Raw genomic sequence first — 20,825 nt, forward strand, 5'->3', positions numbered from 1 at the left:
GTGGCAGTTGTCACATTTATTTAAGGGGTGTGATATCCACACATCCCTTTTTACTTCTCCCATACCTTTTTTATTTTCGACCTTCGGATTTGATGAATTGAAGAAGATCAACGGACAAAAAGTAAAAAAGAGTGTGTGAGAAGTAAAAAGGGGTGTGTGGATAGCATACCCCTTATTTAGAAGAGTCTAGTTTAAAAGAAAGGAACTTTAACGAAAAGTACCCGGTACTATTCACTTTAACGAAAAACCACATTTTTACACTAAAAAGTCAATCCTGGTACTATTCACTTTACCCTTTATTTTGTCCTTATCATTAAAACTCAAAGTTTTCAAGCTCTTTTCATTAATTTTCCTTTAAAAGAAAGGGATGTGAGGTTACAAAAGTAAAATAGGAGAGAATCCAAGACCATATTAACACCAGAATGTGTAAGGCACCGTACAACTTGTTCAACGCGAGTCATGGCACGGAATTTCACCGTTTGACAATTCAAAAAATTGATTTTTTCGAAATTAAATTTATATTATGTTAATATTAGAGGGATAAATTTTTTAAATTAAATTTTATAAATGATATGATTAGTTGGTGATAATTTGATTATTACTAAACATTGATTAACGTGTTTATTTCTTATTTATGACATATTATATGGTATAAAAATTTGGTTTAACTAACATTACTCATTTATATTTTTAAAGAGTAATGTTACACTTATCATCTATTTATACCATTATTTGTACGATCCCTCTAATAGACGTAGGATCCACCAACACACATGTGGGTCCCATCTCTATAAAAGCGTTTTTGTTGAAAATATTTTTGAAACAAATCTTTAGTAAAAAAAACTAAAAATGAAGTGAATCTTGAAAAATCACTTTAAGTGCTTTTGAAACTTTAAAACATTTTCTTTAAAAAAATTTTCAGTTATTTAAAATTACCTCAAAAGAGAACATTGCTGACCGGAAAAAAATAAAAAAATAAAAAAAGGGCAGAAATTAGCAAATGTTTTTGTTAGATATTACATTTGTAGAGGTATGCTCAATTTATCTAATCATATATGTGCTAATTTCAATTAATTACGATCGTTGTTGAGAAAATTATAGTATCTGCATGCTGCAAGACAGTGCAACTTGGTGATATAATCATGGATTAAATCACTATCTAATAATTATAGATTAATTGATGAGCTTTCTTGTACAAGTAGGAAACCACAACTGTATAAGCCTCGTGTCCTCATGACACACTTTGTCAACAATTTAAGCAATAAGCATAAGCATTTTTCATACTTTGGTTAATTGTTCGTGTTTTTCTAAGTGATTTAATAACATTTTTAAACCAATATTTTCTCACTTTTCATGTGCATGTCGAATTGTCGATCGACTAAACGTCGTTCAAACAACGTTTTAATTAGTTAGATTAATAAAAGCTAACTAAATTCAATGACGGCTAACGTTGGTCAAAAGTACGTGAAACTAAAACCTAACTGTTATTTTATACAAAACAAATATTTATTAAATCGGATTCAAACACGCACAATGTCAAAAGATATGGATCGACCTTATGTTTTACTTGTTTAATAATTAGCAACTGCTTCCATTTGGTTACTGAGTTAATTTAATAGTTACGTGTTTGATTATTAAACAAGATTCTGTGCATTTTATGTTTTTAGCTATGACTTGTTACAGTGTAATGTTGATAAACAAATACACATGTTATAATATTGGTATATATGAATTGATAATTTGATAGCACTACAAGTCTACAACGAAATAATTATCATGAATAAGATGATTCTATTCAATTATTGTGTTGTTTATACTCTGAAATAATCTAACTTAATTGAATTGTGTATATCTATTGTTTTTGCTTAATTTCTTGTTTTCCTGCATGTTCTGCTGACTTTTTGAAGGGAAGATGAACACCGTTAACGTCTATTCTGTGTGTCGCAATCGCATGCAGTATGAAAATGTCAGCAACATCTCAAATCACAAATGTGGTTAAAATGTTCAATTTAAGTTCGACCATCCAATCCAAGTTGCCAAATCACTGTTTCTTCCAGCCTGACAAGTCCTATACATACGTAAAGAATTCCTCAAAAATTCCGTGTACGATAAATATCATGATTTATATTTCTGTCACACTGTCCAACCTAATAAATTAGCTCAGAGGAACTTGAAAGGATGATTTCAGTGACCTCGCTCTGTATAAATAGTTGATCAAGGCCCAAAGGAAGGAGGGCAGGAGATGCTTCATCATGTCATTTTTAGAGCAGTCACTATCACACGTATAAATATAAGACCTCTCATATTAACCTTTCTTTAGTTCCGAGTCGATTCCATTCAGAATATACTTACTTATTTGAAGTAGGAGAAGTCATTAATGAAAAGAAAATATACTTCCTTGTACGAATATGAGATAAATCCACAGTATTAATCTCATATTTGGCTACTCGAGCATGTATGGCAAATCTCTTAAATACCTCTTAAGGGAACTTCTTGTTTTATGAAAGTATAAGGATCTTACAAATCTCTTAGAATCCTTAGCTCAGAAAATGTCTCTGGCAAGTATCCAGTCAGCTGATTGGAGGAAGGCATCCTACATTTGCAACATGCAGCAAGGAACTATCAAATATCTGTAAGACTTTTTAGGAATGTAAAAGAGAGGTTTGACGACTTACAAAGTCTGAAAATTGACCAAATTCCCAAGCTCAGCAGGAAGAAGACCAGAAAATTGGTTCCCTTCAAGGTTCCTGATGATTTACGAAAGAAAAGAAAGGAAAGTTGATGTATCATTTCTTATGAGTACATTTTCACAACAATCACCAGAACTTGAATCAAAATGCAGTGTCGAGGTCCTGAAAATAAACCAAGTTTCAATACGTACAGGTGTGTCAGAGTGATAACATTCCCCAACTCCTTTGGGATCATGGTATAAAATATCAAAGATATCGGAAATATCGGTAGTCCAAAAACATGAAAATTTCGATGGAAATATCGAGATATTATCGATATTGATAAAAATTGAATAAAAACCACGGAAATTGTAAAAAAGAATTGGAAATTTTTATTGAAACTTTGGAGAATGTTTATTTAGTCAATTATCTATTAGTTTATCAAAAAAAATTAGAAGGAAATGCATTACATGATGGATTTAACTGATTTAAGTTGATTATACAGCGAGCTAGCAAACACTGTGAGTGTAGAAAATATGTAGTAATTAATGAAAAAAAGATTAAACGCACCATAATCATTTATATATAATGATTTACTACAATATATTACACTTTATACATGAGTGATTTAGTAACACATAAAGTTCCTATGATGTTCAAAATTTTCACTATCTTCATCATCTCTATGTGTAGAGTAAGTTTATTGTGAAGAGTATTCATCAAATGATAAATCCCCAAAATAGTTTTGCATGTAATCGTTAATATGCCACTCATATAAATATAAATATTTTAGCATATTATCACTAAAACATAAGTGATATATCGTGGTTAAGGTGTTGGAGGAGTAAAATGGGAGGGGTTCAAATCCCTTTTGTGTTTTTTTTTCCTCCCTTGTTTCCCTTTTTTCTTCTTTTTCCTTTTTTTTTTCCTTCCTTTACATCGATATTTTCGATATTTTAGCGATATTACACCGATATTTTGACAAAATATTGCTGAAGTGTGAGCGAAATTATTGACATCGATATTTTTCGATATTATCGTCGATATTGTTGATATTTGTACGATATGTATATGGATATGTTCCGAAATATCTGTGATTCGAAAAAACTGAAATATCCTCGATATTTCGTTGATATTATCGATATTTCAGACTATGTTTAGGATTTCCCCCGATAACTGATTGACAAGATTTTTTTTTTTTTTCGAGAACCTCGTGGGTACGAAGGAGTTTTATTGATAGAAAAATAAGAAAGGACATAAACTTTACCCTTCATAAAGAAAAAAAAATCAAAATACAGAAAAAGAAAAGAGACATAAACCTTACCCTTCTTAAAAAAAATACAAAAAAAAAAAAAAAAAAAAAGAAAGATAAACCTTACCCGGTTGACAATAACAGATCTGCAGGAAATTCACTATTGGATGTACGTACATAGCCACTAGATTAAAACCTTAACATATAAATTAAAATGGCTCACATATAAGTTAGTTTCATTGAAGCCCATTCCTGTGGTATTGTACCATTGAGATAGTTGTAAGAGAACTCCATCCTTGGAGCCCTCCCCCCTGGCAATTCACTATTCAATCCACCTAGTGAATAGTAACTGCCCTTAATAAATAGTTATTGTCATTTGCATCTCCACCCTTAAAACCCTTTCCCCTGGCAATTAGTAATAAAATATTTTTTTTTCTCACCCAATCCATAAAATATTATTATTTTTTCCTAATTTTGACCGGTACTCTCTCTCTTTCTCTCACAGCAACAACCATGGAACACCGAGGAGGAAGGAGGACGAGGAGCAGAAGGAGGAAAGAGGAAGGAGGAAGGAGGACCGGTCCTTTCTCTCTCTCTCTCTCTCTCTCTCTCTCTCTCTCTCTCAGCAGCCATGGAACACCGAGGAGGAAGGAGGGCGAGGAGGGGAAGGAGGACGAGGAGGAAGGAGGACGCAGAGAACACCGAGCGCATGCACCGATGCCGCACATTAGCCATACGTCACACAGCCCTCAGGCTCTCGGGCTGGCAATCCTCGCCGGGCATGTCGCTCAGGCCCTTTCTCCTTGCCTGTCCCCCGAGCAACCAGCAACGCTGGATCCCCATCCCCCGGCCGTCGGGCCCTTTCTCCTTGCCTGTCCCCCGAGCAACCAGCAACGCTGGAGTTGCTCTAAGCAAATCACTACAAGAGAGAAATGTTACTTTGAATAATTAATTAAAAAATAAATAAAGATATGTAGTATCCAATTCCGAATCTCAAATGTATATCATGCAAGTCCAAAATGAAAGCTCTTTCACTTTTCGAAGGTAAGGAAGCTTGACGAGTTGAGATGGAAGCAACCCAGGTAAACTATAAAATACATATCATCGTTATATGATTTTAAAACTTATCCAAAAATGAATAGGCAATACGGTGGAACTCAACTTTCTTTACGGTATTAGAGCATGTTATCCTATTTGTGAAGCGCAACGGCAACACGTGCTCTACATCATCTAGTTTTGTATTGTTCACGTGCTAGGCTTGAAAATTCGCCACACGTAAATGACGTGTTGAGAGTGAATCCCAAAGATAGGAAATGAGAGCTCTTACATGTGCTTATAAGAGATTGAACTACTCTACATATTGCCCATTAATTTTATGGTTGAAGCTCAATTTCAACACCCCAATTCATGACTCTCCCCTCTTTGTTTTTCATTGATTTCCTCTATAAATTGGTTGGTTTAGGTTTGAGATTGTGGATCATAAAATTTTGGACTTAAATTTATTAATAGGTTTCGAGATTGGGTTGGGTATGAATCTATTTCTTGGATGGATTATGGAACGTTCGGAATTGAGAGAAAGTCGAAAATTTCGAGTTTAAACCAAATTTCCAGATCAGTCCGCGAACACCATTCAGACCTGGCAAACTGGGTAGATAGCAAACGAATTCCTCAGGTTAATACGGCTTTTGTTCTAAGTTCGATTGCCGAATGGCTTATACCGTCCAGCTCCAGTCCACTGACAGCCTATATTAAATTTTTTTTTTTTTTGTGGCTTCTTGTATCTTCGACCAATGATCTAATAGTTAAAATCACCAAAGTATACTAAAATTTCTCGTAAAATTGAGTTGATGATCATAGATGAGCTGTCAAAAGCCGAAAGTCAGAAAATTTTCATTGAGCAATGGTGTTTAGGCCCAAAATAATAGTTTGGGCCGAGTATAGAATCATTCTCGGCCCGGAAGGCCTTGCGACAAGGGTGTTATGGATCGTTCAGTACGTGGGCCTCCAAACCTAGGTCGGCTAGGTCATGACGTAAGACAAGTCGAGTCCTGGTGCAATAAGGAGTCTCGGCAGGATTAATAACCTGAAAGTGAATCCGGTTCAATAAGGGACTAGGTTCACAGTCATAATGAAAGTAGGATTGGTCGAGTCAGTGTTTGATTAGGAGAAGAAGTCCTAGTCCGAATAGGGTTTTAACTCGACCTTGGGGGATCCGTTGCTATAAATAGAAGAGGCTGTGCATCATTCAAAGCTCTCCAATTCAATACACAACCGCCCTGCGCAAATTCTCTCAACAACTTTGAGATTTTTATTTTCTCTTTTCGCTGACACATCTTCCGTTGACATCAACATCACTGTGAAAGCAACCAGTGATATCTTAAGTCGGCATAGATAGCTCTGTCATCATAGAATCAGCCGGTCTCGCAGTATCTTCCGTTGGCATCAACAGCACTGCGGCGAGGACGGTTGGTTATCTATCCAAGTCTCGGTCGAGAAGGATTTCCAGATCCTTATTGATTGAGGTCATCTTCTTAGCCTTCTCGGCGAAGTGAGGTGTTACAGTTTATCGAGCTCGGCGCATTGCACGCCGAGTTATTTTATGATTGGATACTCCCAAGTGGGATTTAGAGTTCGGCATTCAGACGGCCGAACCACGTTCACTATTAAGACTTATATTCGCTTTGAGTATTTGTGTCCTTATACTTTAGTGTCGATTCGGCGAGAGTTTACTCTGACGAATAACATCACTGTGACCGAATCCGACGACGGCGATTCGTAAACTTCGTAAGAATAGTAACCTTGTCTTCAGGTTCGAGAGCCCAAGAGGCCGAGACACATTCCTTTCTCGGCCGCAGTCGCAAGACGCAGAAGTCAGCCGCGCGCCCAACGCAACATCAACAAATTTACTCCTCGGCCGAGCTCGGCCGACGAGTTGGCACGCCCCGCATTCACCAAAGGACGTAGTTAGCTTATAGATTACTCGGCCTGCGCGCCACGTAGGCTTGGTAGTTTTTAGGGTCAACAAATGGTCATTCGAAAAATAGAGACAGAGCAATGGTAGAGGTCAGATTTTCGTATGGTACATACACTTTTAAACTTAGAAACTACAGCCATTTTAAGAAGTCGGATTTAATTCAAGTCATGGCCTGATGTGATGAAGAGGACGAGCAAAATGTACTAACAGTTGCCGAATTCTGAGATTGCCTTCCACTCGAACTGTGTGTTTGGCTTTGATGATGTACGTCTCTCATGGATTTGAACCTCAAATCTTCAGCATAAGTACTCGCGTCTGGGATAATGTCCGGGACTTGTGTTTGTCCTTCGAGCATGCTCACCACCTCGGACATGGTAGGCCTAAGCGATGGAGACACATTTGTGCACAGCAGAATGACATTAACCATAACTTCTGCTTCTTTGTCATTGACTTCATTCCCTAAGCTCTCATCAATCAGCTCCTTCAAGTTTCCAGTTTGTTGCAACTCATAGGCCTGCACGCAACAGGAGAAAATTCACTTTATCCAAAGGTTTCTTACTGATTAAAATAAAGTTGTCGAAAAACCAAAATTTGATGCAATGGCTCGAGAGATTGAAAGCCGTATAGTACCCAGTCTAGGAGAGAGAAGCAAATGTTATTTGGCACATGGTTGTTTTTCTTCCCACTAGCAATTTCCAAGGCAACAACTCCGAAACTGTAAACATCTGCCTTGTTGGTCAAGTGACCCCATAGTGCATATTCCGGTGCCATATATCCTCTGTGTCGGAACATTTTGTTTATTCCAATTAAAAGGAAAAAAAATGCATAAAATGTAAACGTGCATCGAAGAAAATTTAATTGCAACTGACATGGTTCCTGCAACTTTGGTGCTAATGTGTGTTTTCTCCTCTTCATAAAGTTTAGCCAATCCAAAGTCGGATATTTTCGGGTTCAAATCCGCATCCAGCAGTACATTGGTTGCTTTTATGTCTCTGTGAACAATCTTGATTCTTGATTCTTCATGGAGAAAAGCTAAACCTCTTGCTATCCCAATGCAGATCTTAAACCTTGTAGGCCAGTCCAATTTAATCTGATGGTTCTCCTGATCTACATATCATCCAACAAAAATTGCTTCTTTCTCATCCCAGTACAAATATTTTTTTTGTTCTTTCAAAAAATCATAGAAGTGATCAAATGTTAAGTACTCAGATCTTCAGTTGATCAAACTGAAGTCATAAAAGTTCAGGGTGAGAGAAAATGACAGAAAACCTACTGAATAAGGCATGTGCAAGACTATTGTTTTCCATGTATTCATACACCAGCAATAAGTGATCCTCTTCAATGCAGTATCCATGCAGTTTCACTATATTCGGGTGCTGTAAACAAGATATCAGGCCCATCTCATTTACAAATTCGCGATTTCCTTGCCTTGAATTGGATGAGAGCTGCTTAATTGCTATCAGTGAACCATCAGGTAGCTGACCCTGCATCCCAACCCTAAATTTTAGAATCTACTTTTCAAAGCGTGAGAATTCCATATGACGGGAAGAAAAAAAGCGCTACCTTGTAGACAGGGCCAAAACCGCCTTCTCCAATCTTGTTTGCAGAATCAAAGTTGTTGCTGTCAGCTTTGATTTGCTCCAAAGTAAAAGTTCGCGTCTGCATATCTCGTCCTACAATATCTGTTCCAAAAAGGAAATAAAGTATGTCGATGAGTTCCTAGTGTTATTAAACGTATTTTCTTGGCAATGACATGGCTGGTTTAATGTAATATGCACCTTGTTGTCTCCTCCTTTTTCCTCCCGAACATCCTTTCCACCGAAGGATTGCCAGCATGAAGATTGTTAGGCATAATCCCCCAACAGTGCCAACACCAACACGGGCAATGATATAATTAGTTCGCACAGTTCCACCATTTTTACAAGGTTTAATATCTGGCCAATGAGTAAACTAAACAAGTTAACTACTCAGAAGTCAGAAGTGCTTTGAAGCAAATATTTAAAATTTGCTAATACGTAGAATTGCCTTTCATCTGCAAAAGTTGTCACATAAACTTCAGACCGAAAAAAAAAACCTTTGCACAATCTCAGATTGAACTATATGACAGGCAACCTTCATTCAACCAGTCAACCTTCAGTTTATATGATGGTACTAAAATGACACTGTAGGAAATGTGGACATCTCTGACTCACCAGAAACCACAGAGATGGCTGATATAAGGGGACCATAATTTCCTTTCTCCGGAATCACCATTGTCCCTTTTCCAGCCCAATAGAATCGGATCTCTAAGACGTTACTTGTCACGTTGACATTAGATACTTTCTTAACTAATCTCTTGTGAGCCATACCTGCCTCATATTCGATATTGAAATCCTTCCACACCAACCTTTCCTGAAAAACAATGGTCTCTTGTCAAAACCTCAAGTTGCAGGCTTGCAGCCATATTGAGACAGACAGTTTGAGTAGTGTAGTGAATTACCTGAACATAGACATCGAAAATACGCCTCCCAAGACTACTGTATCTTTCTTCATTTGTGAACATGATTTCCGCAAAGTGGAGAGTTATAGTGTAAATTCCATTTTCTAAACAATAGTGGAAATAAGTAAGTGAAAGCGGAGATAGGCGTGCTGTTGTATATAGTTCAGAAAGATTGGAAGACACCAGAGATATAGAGTAGCGTGTATTTTGCGGCTCTGAGTCATCCATGAAGTCACCAGTGCTACTAAATCCCCACATACTTTTCTCATTCCTAAAATATTTAGCACTGCCACCTTCAACTCCTCCATCTCCTTCAAACGTGACGTTCCTGTGATTCTTGTCCTTGACAATTACGTCACTTCCACCGCAATTAATATGCATACACTTTGAAACTGCTGAAAAATTTTTGTAACAACTGACGATAAATATGAATTAGCCATTAAGAATGACGCAATAGCTAATCATTCTTACAACTTTGAATTCAAAGGGCAAAAGCGAGGATATATATGCTCGAACTCTGGTACGTAGACTTACATCGTGGGCACTTAAAATTCTTCAGGCATGGAACAACTCCCCTTCTGTCACAGAATGAGCAGAAAGATTTGAGCAAAATTTGGCTCGTTGTCTTGTAGTTAACTTAAAAAATTGGAATGAAAAAAAGAAAAGAAAAAGGGAGCTTCGACACAAAAAAAGCATCTTACAAGTTGTCCTCCTTTGAAGAGCTCCGATACAAGTTCAGATTTAGATTCCTGAAACATGACAGTTTTTGAAAAAAACTCAGTTTTCCTAAACCACCTCAATTTAGAAAGTAATACATAGAGAAAATTATATGTTTCTGACAAGTGTTCTTGACATTCCAGTTGCTTAGGGCCTTGCAACGTGAAGTTGTTGTATGACAAATCGCTGCAAAAACAGTACATACACAGAAGTTAGAACTTGGTAGACTGCAAATATAAAAATAAATGGGGGTAGTAATAGAAAGCATTTCAGGAATCAAACGTACACATTACTTCCCTCTCGCAAGATTGATTTTGGCACATTTCCACTTAGCAGGTTTCCAGTCAAAAAGCTAACCAAAGAAACACAAAGTATTAGTAATGTACATCAGTACTTTCAAGAAAGATGCTGAGTTCTCAATTTGGTTACTGCATTTCTCACTTACACAAATTTCAGATGCTCAACTCCTATCGTGGATGGGAGTTTACCCACTAGCTTGTTGAAACTGAGATCCCTAGCAATCAAATAATCACAATCAATTAATCTCAATCCTGACACAGATTCATTAACCAAATATATGACAGAATAAAGTAAAGGGTAGATTTCATCTAAGAAACATTGTTTGAAAAAATGAACTATATGTTTGCACTCGAAATACATTCCTCCCCCAGAGAAGGGTGCTGATTCTAGTCGGATAATTTTGTTTACTTGTACAAAAGTTAATTGGCAAGATATCTCATTTCATCAGCAGAGTGGGAGACTTCTGTATTTCCCCTCTTCATTGCAGGCATTCATTCATAGACACGTACTCGTGTATGTGTCTGTGTGTTTGGTGATTCAATTTCAGGCATCAGAAGTAAAGTTTTTACAACTTTAATTACTCACAACATCTCCAGGTTCTTCATGGACCAGATATATGCAGGGATCTCTCCAGAAATGTTACAGTTCCTCAAAATCCTTCAATTAGTTAACTAATCAGCCTCAAACAGCTCATAGTTATAGCTATCTGGATAGAAATATGTGTGTGAGTGTGTGCTTGGGCATATACGTGTCAAAGTATTGAATGGCAAAGATCTCCTTCAAACGTACAATGTGTTAAACCCTAGTGTTTGTCGAATGAGAACTTTGTAAACTGGGAGGAATTTCACTTAGCATTAAACAAAGAATAAGCAGGCTATATAAGCCTTACAAACGGAGGAAAAGATAAACATGCAACCCACGTTAAACATTATCCTAAACGTGGTATAAGACTAAGTCAAAAGGAAAACAACTTCTACTGATCCCTAAAAGCTAGGGTTTATTCGGCCATGCAGTTAAAACTGCTTACATTAACAACCCGATGTTTACGTAGTGGATAGAGCCACTACGTCCACTAACCTAATAATCTAACATCCTCCCTTAAACTGATTGCTATTGCTAAGCAATCAGTTTACAACTGGTTCCAGACATACTCCCATAAGTCCACGCATCTTCAGGAAAGCATCAGTCTTCAAAGGCTTGGTTAATATGTCTGCTACTTGCTCCTGGGTGTTGCAGTGAACTAGCTGCACGATTTTGTTCTTAGTCATTTCTCGAAGAAAGTGAAACCGTACGTCTATGTGTTTGCTTCGGCCATGCATTACAGGATTCCTGGAGAGCTTTATTGTTGAACTGTTGTCACAGAAAACCGTTGTAGAATCTTGCTGAGCTTGACCTAATTCCTTCATTATTCTCCTCAACCAGGTTGCATGACAAGCACATGAAGCTGCTGCTATGAATTCAGCTTCAGTTGTTGATAACGTGACCACAGGCTGCTTTTTGGAAGACCAACACACAGCTCCTGAACTTAGCATGAACAAGTACCCCGATGTGCTCTTTCTATCATCTAAGTCACCTGCATAGTCACTATCTGAATAGCCTCTGAGCTCAGTGTGTTCTCCCCTTTTGTAAAGAATTCCTAAGCCGATCGTCCCCTTTAAGTATCTCAAAACCCTTTTTGTCGCTGCCAAGTGCATTTCTGTTGGACTCTCCATGAACCTGCTGATTAGGCTTACCACAAACATAATGTCCGGCCGAGTGGCTGTGAGATACATGAGACTCCCCACGATCTGTTTATAAAAGGTGCTATCAACCTTCTCACCAGTTACATCTTTTGTTAGCTTGGTGCCTGGAACAATGGGATTATGCACTGGATTGCAATTCTCCATTCTAAACCTTTCCAACACTTCCTGAGCATATCTTTTTTGACAGATAAATATTCCATCTACCTGCTGCAATACCTCAATTCCGAGGAAATATCTCATCTTACCAAGATCGGTCATTTCGAACTCATTCATCATGGACTGTTTAAACTTAATGAACATGAATTCATCATTGCCAGTGTAAATGAGATCATCAACATAAAGACAAACAATGAGAATTTTACCTCCATCTCCAACTTTGATGAATAAAGTGTGTTCATAAGGACACTTCACAAATCCTTCCTTCGAGAAATAAGCTTCTATACGACTATACCAAGCACGAGGGGCTTGTTTAAGTCCATATAAAGCTTTCCGTAATTTGTAAACTTTCTGCTCCTTACCTCTCTGCACATATCCAGGTGGCTGTTCTACAAACACCTCTTCATCAACTTCTCCATGTAAGAAGACACTCTTCACGTCCAACTGATAGATTGTCCATTCCTTTTGAGCAGCAAGTGCAACAACAACTCGGATGGTATCTAACCGAGCCACAGGAGCAAAGACTTCAGCATAATCAACCCCATATTCTTGAGCATACCCCTTAGCCACCAGCCGTGCTTTATACTTGTCCACCTCTCCATTCTCATTCAGTTTAGTCTTGTAGACCCATTTAACTCTAATTGTCTTCCCTCCTGGAGGTAAATCTGTCAATTCCCAAGTGTTGTTCCTCTCGATAGCTGCTATTTCGACATCCATAGCTTTCCTCCATTTTGCACTCTTCACAGCTTCATTGTAATAAGTTGGATCACTGTCTACTAAGAGAGCTAAATGCCCCATGTCGTCTTCATCAGATAATCCCTCTCCTGTCACGTAATCTCTCATCCATACTGGTGGAGCCCTAGATCTTCTTTCTGCTGGACTGGATATGTTTGCTTCTGAGACTTCGTCTGAACCACTATTATTGCTTGTGCCACTTCCATCTCCATGTGGTTCATCTTCATCTCCTCCCTGACTGTCAACTTCATCAGTCTCAAGTTCCTTATCTGCTTCATCGTCCCATTCCAAATCTGCTATGACATCTTCATGATGATGCTCATCCCAATCCTAGCTACTATTCTCATCAAATCGTACATCACGACTGATTAGAATCCTCTGCGAGATTGGATCAAATAGCCGATAGGCCTTTGATCCTTCACTTATCCCAAATAGCACACACTTTCTACTTTTATCATCTAGTTTGGTCCTCTTGTTATCTGGAATATGTACGTATGAAATGCAGCCAAAAACCCTGAAATAACTTACAGATGGTATCGTACCACTCCATGCTTCCTCAGGTGTTTTGTTTTTAACTGCAAATGTGGGACTCCTGTTGAGCACATGAACTGTCCAGTTTGCTGCTTCTGGCCAAAAAATCTTAGGCATGTTCTTCTCGGTTAATAAGCTACGTACCATATTCATGATGGTCCGATTCTTGCGCTCAGCTACTCCGTTTTGCTGCGGGGTGTAAGCTGCTGTCAATTGTCTTTGAATCCCATTCTCAACACAGAACTCATCAAACTCATGTGATGTGAACTCCCCACCACGATCCGTGCGCAAGCTTTTAATACTAGCATCAGTTTCATTTTCAACTAGACTTTTGAAGGCTTTAAAACTTCGGAAGGCTTCTGACTTCTCAGTTAGAAAGTAGATCCAAGTCTTACGGCTGAAGTCATCGATAAAGGTGAGGAGATACCTTTTCTTACTGTTAGACGTAGGTTTGATCGGTCCACAAATATCTGCATGAACGAGTTGTAGGATTTGGCATGCTCTCCAGGTGCTTCTTTTTGGAAACGGATCTCTTGGTTGCTTTCCTACCAAGCAATTCTCGCACACTTTTGAGGAGTCCTTTATTTGAGGCAGTCCACTCACCATCTGCTTCTGTTGTAGAGTCTTTAAACCACCAATACTCAAGTGCCCATAACGGCAGTGCCACAACTGAACTGGATCATCTGTGAGAGCATTGAAACATGCTTGATCATTGGGCTGATATTGAGCAGCCAGAATGAACATGCGATTTGTAGTCATAACCGTCTCCATGATTAATCCTTTCTCAGGATGATAGATCTTGCACTTCCCATGTTTAATGAGAATAGCAAGACCTTTCTCCTGAAGCTGCCCAATACTTAGCAGATTATTCTTCAAAGCAGGTACATAGAACACTCCTGTGATCACCTGAGTCATGCCATTTACTTGTAGTCGAATATTTCCTTTCCCCAGGACGGCCATACTCGTATTGTTCCCTAGTTTCACAGTTTCTCTAAAACTTCCAACAAATTCAGAGAACAACTCCCTCTTACCACACATATGATTACTGCAGCCCGAATCGAGGAACCAAACGTCTTCTTTGATCTCATGAGTATTCACATACGCCATTAGCAACATTTCGTCACTAGCCTCTGCATAGTTAGCCTTGGCTTCCCTGTCCTTCTTAGGGCACTCATACTGATAGTGCCCTAATTCATGACAATTATAGCACTCAACCGTTGACTTGTCGAAGTTCTGTCGACCTCTTCCTCTGCCTCTTCCACGAAAGCTTCCTCGACCACGTCCTCTTCCTCCAAAATTCTCTTCATAGGTCACCTTTAGTGCTTGTTCCTCTACGCTATGTCCAATCATCCGCTGCTCATGCACTAACAAGCTACTTTGCAGTTCATCAATTGAGAGAATATCCAAGTCTTTGGATTCCTCTATGGAACAAACCACATAGTCGAATTTAGAAGTCATCGATCTCAAGATCTTCTCAATGACTTCTACATCCGTCAACTTGTCACCATTGATCCTTCTCTTATTGGCAATGGTCAGGGTCCGACCAAAGAATTCATTTACAGTTTCTCCTGGCTTCATGTGAAGCATCTCGAACTCCTTTCGAAGTGCTTGCAACTGTGCTCGTTTAACTCGAGCAGTCCCTTGATACTTCTGTTTCAACGAATCCCAAATCTCCTTAGCCGTATCTTTGTTCAAGATTGTTTCCAAAACAGCTCGATCGATTGCTTGAAACAGATAGTTCTTGGCTTTCAGATCTTTCAACTTTTGATCTTCGAACACTTTTCGTTGTCCCTCCGCAAGTGAAGCTCCTTCTGCTGCTGCAGGGATTCCATGCTCCACAAGACTCCAATATTCCTTTGAACGTAGGAAATTTTCCATAAGCATTGCCCAATGGTCATAATGCCCATCTAGTTTTGGAATAGATGCCTGCACAAAACCACTTCCTTCTTCTGCCATATTCTCGTACCTCTGCACTCAAAAGATTGCTATCTCTCAAGCTTTTGATCAGGAGCCCCAGGTGGGGGCTCTGATACCAAATGTTAAACCCTAGTGTTTGTCGAATGAGAACTTTGTAAACTGGGAGGAATTTCACTTAGCATTAAACAAAGAATAAGCAGGCTATATAAGCCTTACAAACGGAGGAAAAGATAAACATGCAACCCACGTTAAACATTATCCTAAACGTGGTATAAGACTAAGTCAAAAGGAAAACAACTTCTACTGATCCCTAAAAGCTAGGGTTTATTCGGCCATGCAGTTAAAACTGCTTACATTAACAACCCGATGTTTACGTAGTGGATAGAGCCACTACGTCCACTAACCTAATAATCTAACACAATGTTACTAGGCCTGTCATATATCTCAGCGTAGGAAATTCCTGACTTGGTGCATTTGTGTCACTAATCCTCCTGTACAAAGACACACCACAATGCATAGAACAATTAATCAAATCAGCAAGAAAGATCATGCAAAAAAGCAACTTAGCAGAATGAGGATCAAAATTACTCACAGCTCTGTCAAATTGTTCAAAAGAGAAATATTTGATGGGATCGGTCCCTCCAGTCCACTTGAATGCATTTCTCTTCAACAAGTTTTTGGAAAGAGAAAGATCAATACATGCTATAAAAATTTTAAAAATTCGAAAGGCAACGAGAACAGCTTGTTTTACTAAAATAATATAAGGATTTTACAATCTTTTGAGTTGCTTCCAATTCTGCACCCAATCCGGGAGTGGTCCATTGAAGTTGTTATCATTCATTCCGCTGCATTGAAGTAGAAGTTTGCTTATCAGACACGAGAATCACTATAATGCTATAAAAGAGAAACAAATCTAATTAAACCTTACAAACATCTTATATTTCTTAGCCCGGAAAACGTCTGTGGCAAGCTTCCAGTCAGCTGATTGGAGGAAATAGACCTACATATGCAACAAGCAGCAAGGAACTATCAATTAACTCAGCATAAAAGACACTGTAATCTGTTTTAAAATTTGTGGTGACTTACAAAGTCTGCAAATTGACCAAATTCCCGAGCTCAGCTGGAAGAATACCCGAAAACTGGTTTGCTTCAAGGTTCCTAATGATTTATAAAAGAAGCAAAAAAGAACGTTGATATAACAAATATTATATCCTATGGAACTTTAGTTCATCTATAGGTCAAGTAGCAATTATCAAGGCATGTAGTGTAGTTTCTCGACAATCACAAGAACTCAAATCAAAAGGCAATATTCAAGTTAAATTGAGATAAACCAAAATTTGAAACGTACAGGAATGTCAGAGTGGTAATGTTTCCCAACTCCTTTGGAACTTTGCCTGATAAGCGATTGGCAAGAACCGAACTGCAAAATTCACTAATAAATATAAAGAGCTACCAAATTAAATTCTTATCAGACATTCAAAAAGGCTCACATGTAAGTTAACTTCATCGAAGCCCATTCCCTTGGTATTGTACCATTAAGATAGTTGTAAGAAAAATCGCTACAAGGAATGAAATGTTAGTTTTAATTAAGATATAAAGATATGTTTCGTCCGAATCTTGAATATCAAGTAATTCGAATATGATAGCTCATACATTTCTTGGAGGTAAGGAAGTCTGACGAGTTGAGGTGGAAGCATACCCGGTAAACTATAACCCTTGATCATTCTGTAAAGTGTTGAACAAATAATTAAAGTATTAAGCAGAAACTACTGAAATTCATAGCTTTGTGACATGGAGGGCATAAGTCATGGAAAGATCAAGGTGAAACTTAAAGTTCAGAATCATACAGTTTTACGACATGACAAACAGTGTTGTTCTCAAAGTTGCATACGCAATCGACATTTTTCTGGGATCCCTTTGGTTGCTTCTCTGTTACACCCACCATGTCAATTCGGCAAGCGCCAGCAACAGCTTCGAAACTCCAATATTTGGCCCCCATCGTGGTAGCAATTTGTCGGAGAGCATCAACTGAAAGGCATCCATATTCAAAGAGCAACAGAAAACAAATCAATGTAAAATGAAAGGGCAAGGCGGAACCTACTTTTCTGTGTGTAATATAAGTTTTATTTCGTAATGAAATGAGCATAACCTTTGAGCTATATATGAAGTTCTACACCGTGCTCTAGAAGAGCAACAAATGATCTTAGATTCTCAACCGATAATCTAATAAATCTAATCTACGCTATAAGGAGCGGGATTCGAACTAAGTGTGGAGGGAGGGAGCACACTGATCTACTGCTAGATCTGCAAACTTTAGCCCATTAAATGACTGAAATAAAGGAGCCTACACATTCAGTCATGGATGAGTCCTTGTACGTCCCAACTAGGGATATATATATATATATATATATACCCTCATGTTTGAGGTCTATTACAACTCCATACAACAACTTTAAAACATTTCACTTTCATACATTTTCATCCATTAGTCTATTAAATGCTGACGTGGCTACCACATTTGTGTTGATGTGGCTGCCACGTGGAAAAAAAATTTAATTTTTTATTTTTTTAAAAGAAAAAAACCTAAATCTTCTAAATATTAAAAAAAAAAAAAAACTAGAAAATCCCGAAACCCAGATCCCTTCCCCCCCCCCACCCTTATGCAACTCCCAAAATCCTTTATTCTCCCCACAACCCCCAAACCCATATCCCCCATCTTTATCTTCTTCCTTGCAACCCAGAAATGATAACCCCCCCCCCCCCACCCCACCCCACCCCACCCCACCCCACCCCACCCGCGTCCCTCACCCCAAAACCAGAAACCCATAACACCCACCCCCTACCTGCGACCCTCCCTCCCTCCACACCCACCCTCTTTCCTTCTCTACACCCCCCCCCCATTCTCCTCTACACACCCCCCATTCCACGAACCCGGTGATGGCGAAACGGAATCTAGGTTTTTTTTTTTTTTTTTGTGGGTTGCAGGTAGGGGGTTGGGGGAAGATGACGAAGATGGGGGAGAAGAGAGGGGAATAGAGGGGAAGAGAGGGGAAGATGGGGGAAAATACGAACTGAAGGGTTTTTTTTTTTTTTTCCTTCTTTCTTTTCTTTCTGGGTTGCAAGGAAGAAGATGAAGATGGGGGATATGGGTTTGGGGGTTGCGGGGAGAAGAGAGGAGGATGAGGGAAGGTTTCAGTTTTTTTTTTTTTTTAATAATTTTAATATTTAGGAGATTTAGGTTTTTAAAAAAAATTAAAAAATTATTTTTTTTTTGCCACGTGGCAGCCACATCAGCACAAATGTGGCAACCACGTCAGCATTTAACAGACTAATGGATGAAAAATCTAACGGAGGTGTTATTTTGAAATAAAATGATACTGAAAGTATGAAAGTGAAATGTTTTAAAGTTATTGTATGAGGTTGTAATAGACCTCAAACATGAGGGGCTACTATATAATTTACCTATATATATATATATATATATATATGAGCAACTGAACTCACCTTCCTCTTGGGGCAACTCAGGAGGCTGAGCAAGTCCCGGCAGCGGGAAGCAACTCATCAGTGCCACAAGGAAGCATAGAAAGAGCTTACCAACCAGCTGCTGCTGCTGCATCATCAGCATTTATGTATGAAATTGTACTAATTGATCTTTAATAAAAGTTTATTGTGAGAATAATACAGTGTGTATGGATTTCTCATTTATAAGGTCGATGAGCACTCTTCTACTGTTCCCAGATGCGATTGAACATGGATTAAATAAGCTTGACGTGCGGTAACAAAAGGGATGACGACGTACCCTCGTGAACGTTACTGTAGGCCTGTAGTGGCGGCCCTCAAACAAATTACGCATTATTTTGTGACAAAATTTATACACATGTCACTCCTTATAGATTTGGTGGCCGCGCGCCAGTGTATCAAAGGAGGATCGTGGTGAACCACCAAAGGCGGGGGCATCTCCACATTTAATTCCTTTTCGAAATTAAAGTTCTTTTAACTCCTTTTCTAAATTAAAGTTGGATTGATCCAATCACAAATTATATGCACAGTTAGCAAGTTGGAATAAGCAATTACATGCATGAACCAATTACTAACAAAAGACTTTACCCATTAAATAAACATGGGACATGTTTAATTTATGATTATGGTGATATTAAATCGGTAATCCTTTCATTTGTTACAGACAATGATATCTATGAATTATTAGTAGTTTATGGTCATTCTATAGTCTATAGTGAAAAATAATTTTTACAAACTCTTTCTAATCCTTATACAATAAGAAATATTTTTTACTAGTTTATCCAAAAGTAAAAAATATTTTTAGATACTCTTTGCTAAGCTCATTTTCACCTGAAACGGCTAAATATAGCTCCATCCAGATTTGTAGAGGAGATTAATTTTTAATGAATAGTGACAAGTCATTCATTTACTATATCTAACCGAAATGGCTAGACATAGTCCCTCAATAATTTGTTAGTTTTAAGTTTACTGGTTAATTTATTAAACTACTACTCATATGAAATCCTTTCCCCGAATTCACTGTACAATTATCGCACCTCGCTATTTCGTTAATTTTGGATTTTTTTTATTTCTCAGTTAAAGTTTGATTTTTCATAGTTAGTTGTTAAAAATTTGTTGACCATGCATGGTCATTCTTAGTATTTTTGGATAGAGCTCGACCTTACGAGCGCGTAGACGAAAATTATTCGCAAATTGGAGTTATAACAGAGGACAAATAAGCGAGTAAAGACAATGGCATGAGAAATCTTGCATCTTAACAAAATGGTGAATTACGAATAGCTTAACTTTGTCTTAGGGTACGGTGGCACTCGAACACAAATATTAGATGCAGCCATAAAATAAAAGTAAAGGATACCGCGTTGTTGATGTCACAACCCGTCCCGGAAATGTACATTATTTTATTATCGTTGATGTGAAAAGACTAAAATACCCTTGAGCGTTTGTGGCATTGTGGGACTATGTGTGGTTGAGGACTAATGTGTTAAGTTCCTATTATTTTGGAACCAATTGGAAGTAAGGAAAATGGGTTGTTTTGATTGGTAACCCAAAAATCTGGACCACACATCTTGTCTCTCTCTTACTCTCCCGTGCTATCTCTTCTCTCTCTCTCTCTAAGTTTCACTCTTTCTCCTTCGAAATGGTACGGACAAGCACCCAAGACCCTTGAAACTTCACGGATCGTGGCCAAAATTAGTACCATTGTGTTCGTGAGGACCATACGAGTTCAAAGGTACCCATTTCAGGTAAGAACTCGTTCGATATCACGTTAAAAATTCAAGCTCCGAGTTGAGCACTATTCACAAACTTTTAAATGGTTATGTTTTAGGACAAT

At 38.2% G+C, this 20,825-nt stretch overlaps 1 protein-coding gene across 2 annotated transcripts; it reads right to left on the bottom strand.

Moving 5' to 3' along the window:
- Nucleotides 1-6,979: 6,979 nt before the first annotated feature.
- LOC103446508 (probable LRR receptor-like serine/threonine-protein kinase RFK1) lies at nt 6,980-19,146 on the bottom strand. Of its 2 annotated transcripts, none has more exons than XM_029110296.2 (24): nt 18,977-19,146; nt 17,320-17,500; nt 17,126-17,197; nt 16,963-17,031; nt 16,821-16,892; nt 16,559-16,630; nt 16,401-16,472; nt 16,246-16,317; nt 16,065-16,136; nt 15,892-15,963; nt 10,977-11,048; nt 10,537-10,605; nt 10,378-10,443; nt 10,215-10,277; nt 10,076-10,123; nt 9,909-9,952; nt 9,375-9,766; nt 9,088-9,286; nt 8,674-8,829; nt 8,459-8,577; nt 8,169-8,379; nt 7,765-8,002; nt 7,526-7,673; nt 6,980-7,409 (listed from the first exon to the last, which is right to left on the bottom strand). In XM_029110296.2, the coding sequence occupies exons 1-24, from the start codon at nt 19,095-19,097 to the stop codon at nt 7,056-7,058; spliced, it is 3,054 nt and encodes a 1,017-aa protein (XP_028966129.2). In that variant the 5' UTR covers nt 19,098-19,146; the 3' UTR covers nt 6,980-7,055. The 2 variants fall into 2 exon arrangements, with proteins under 2 accessions (XP_028966129.2, XP_028966128.2); XM_029110295.2 differs by having other exon boundaries at nt 9,375-9,769.
- Nucleotides 19,147-20,825: the final 1,679 nt, after the last annotated feature.

Source organism: Malus domestica, chromosome 10, assembly GCF_042453785.1.
Source record: "Malus domestica chromosome 10, GDT2T_hap1".
Lineage (NCBI taxonomy): Eukaryota > Viridiplantae > Streptophyta > Magnoliopsida > Rosales > Rosaceae > Malus > Malus domestica.

Bases quoted from the DNA above. Each gene is read 5' to 3' on its own strand.
- LOC103446508 (XM_029110295.2), bottom strand. From the start codon at position 19,097: ATGCTGATGATGCAGCAGCAGCAGCTGGTTGGTAAGCTCTTTCTATGC. The intron at 16,318-16,400 runs GTAAGGTTTAAT...ACTTCAATGCAG, and splicing joins CTAAGAAATATAAGATGTTT to CGGAATGAATGATAACAACT. The intron at 9,770-9,908 runs GTAAGTCTACGT...AAAATTTTTCAG, and splicing joins GAATTTTAAGTGCCCACGAT to CAGTTTCAAAGTGTATGCAT.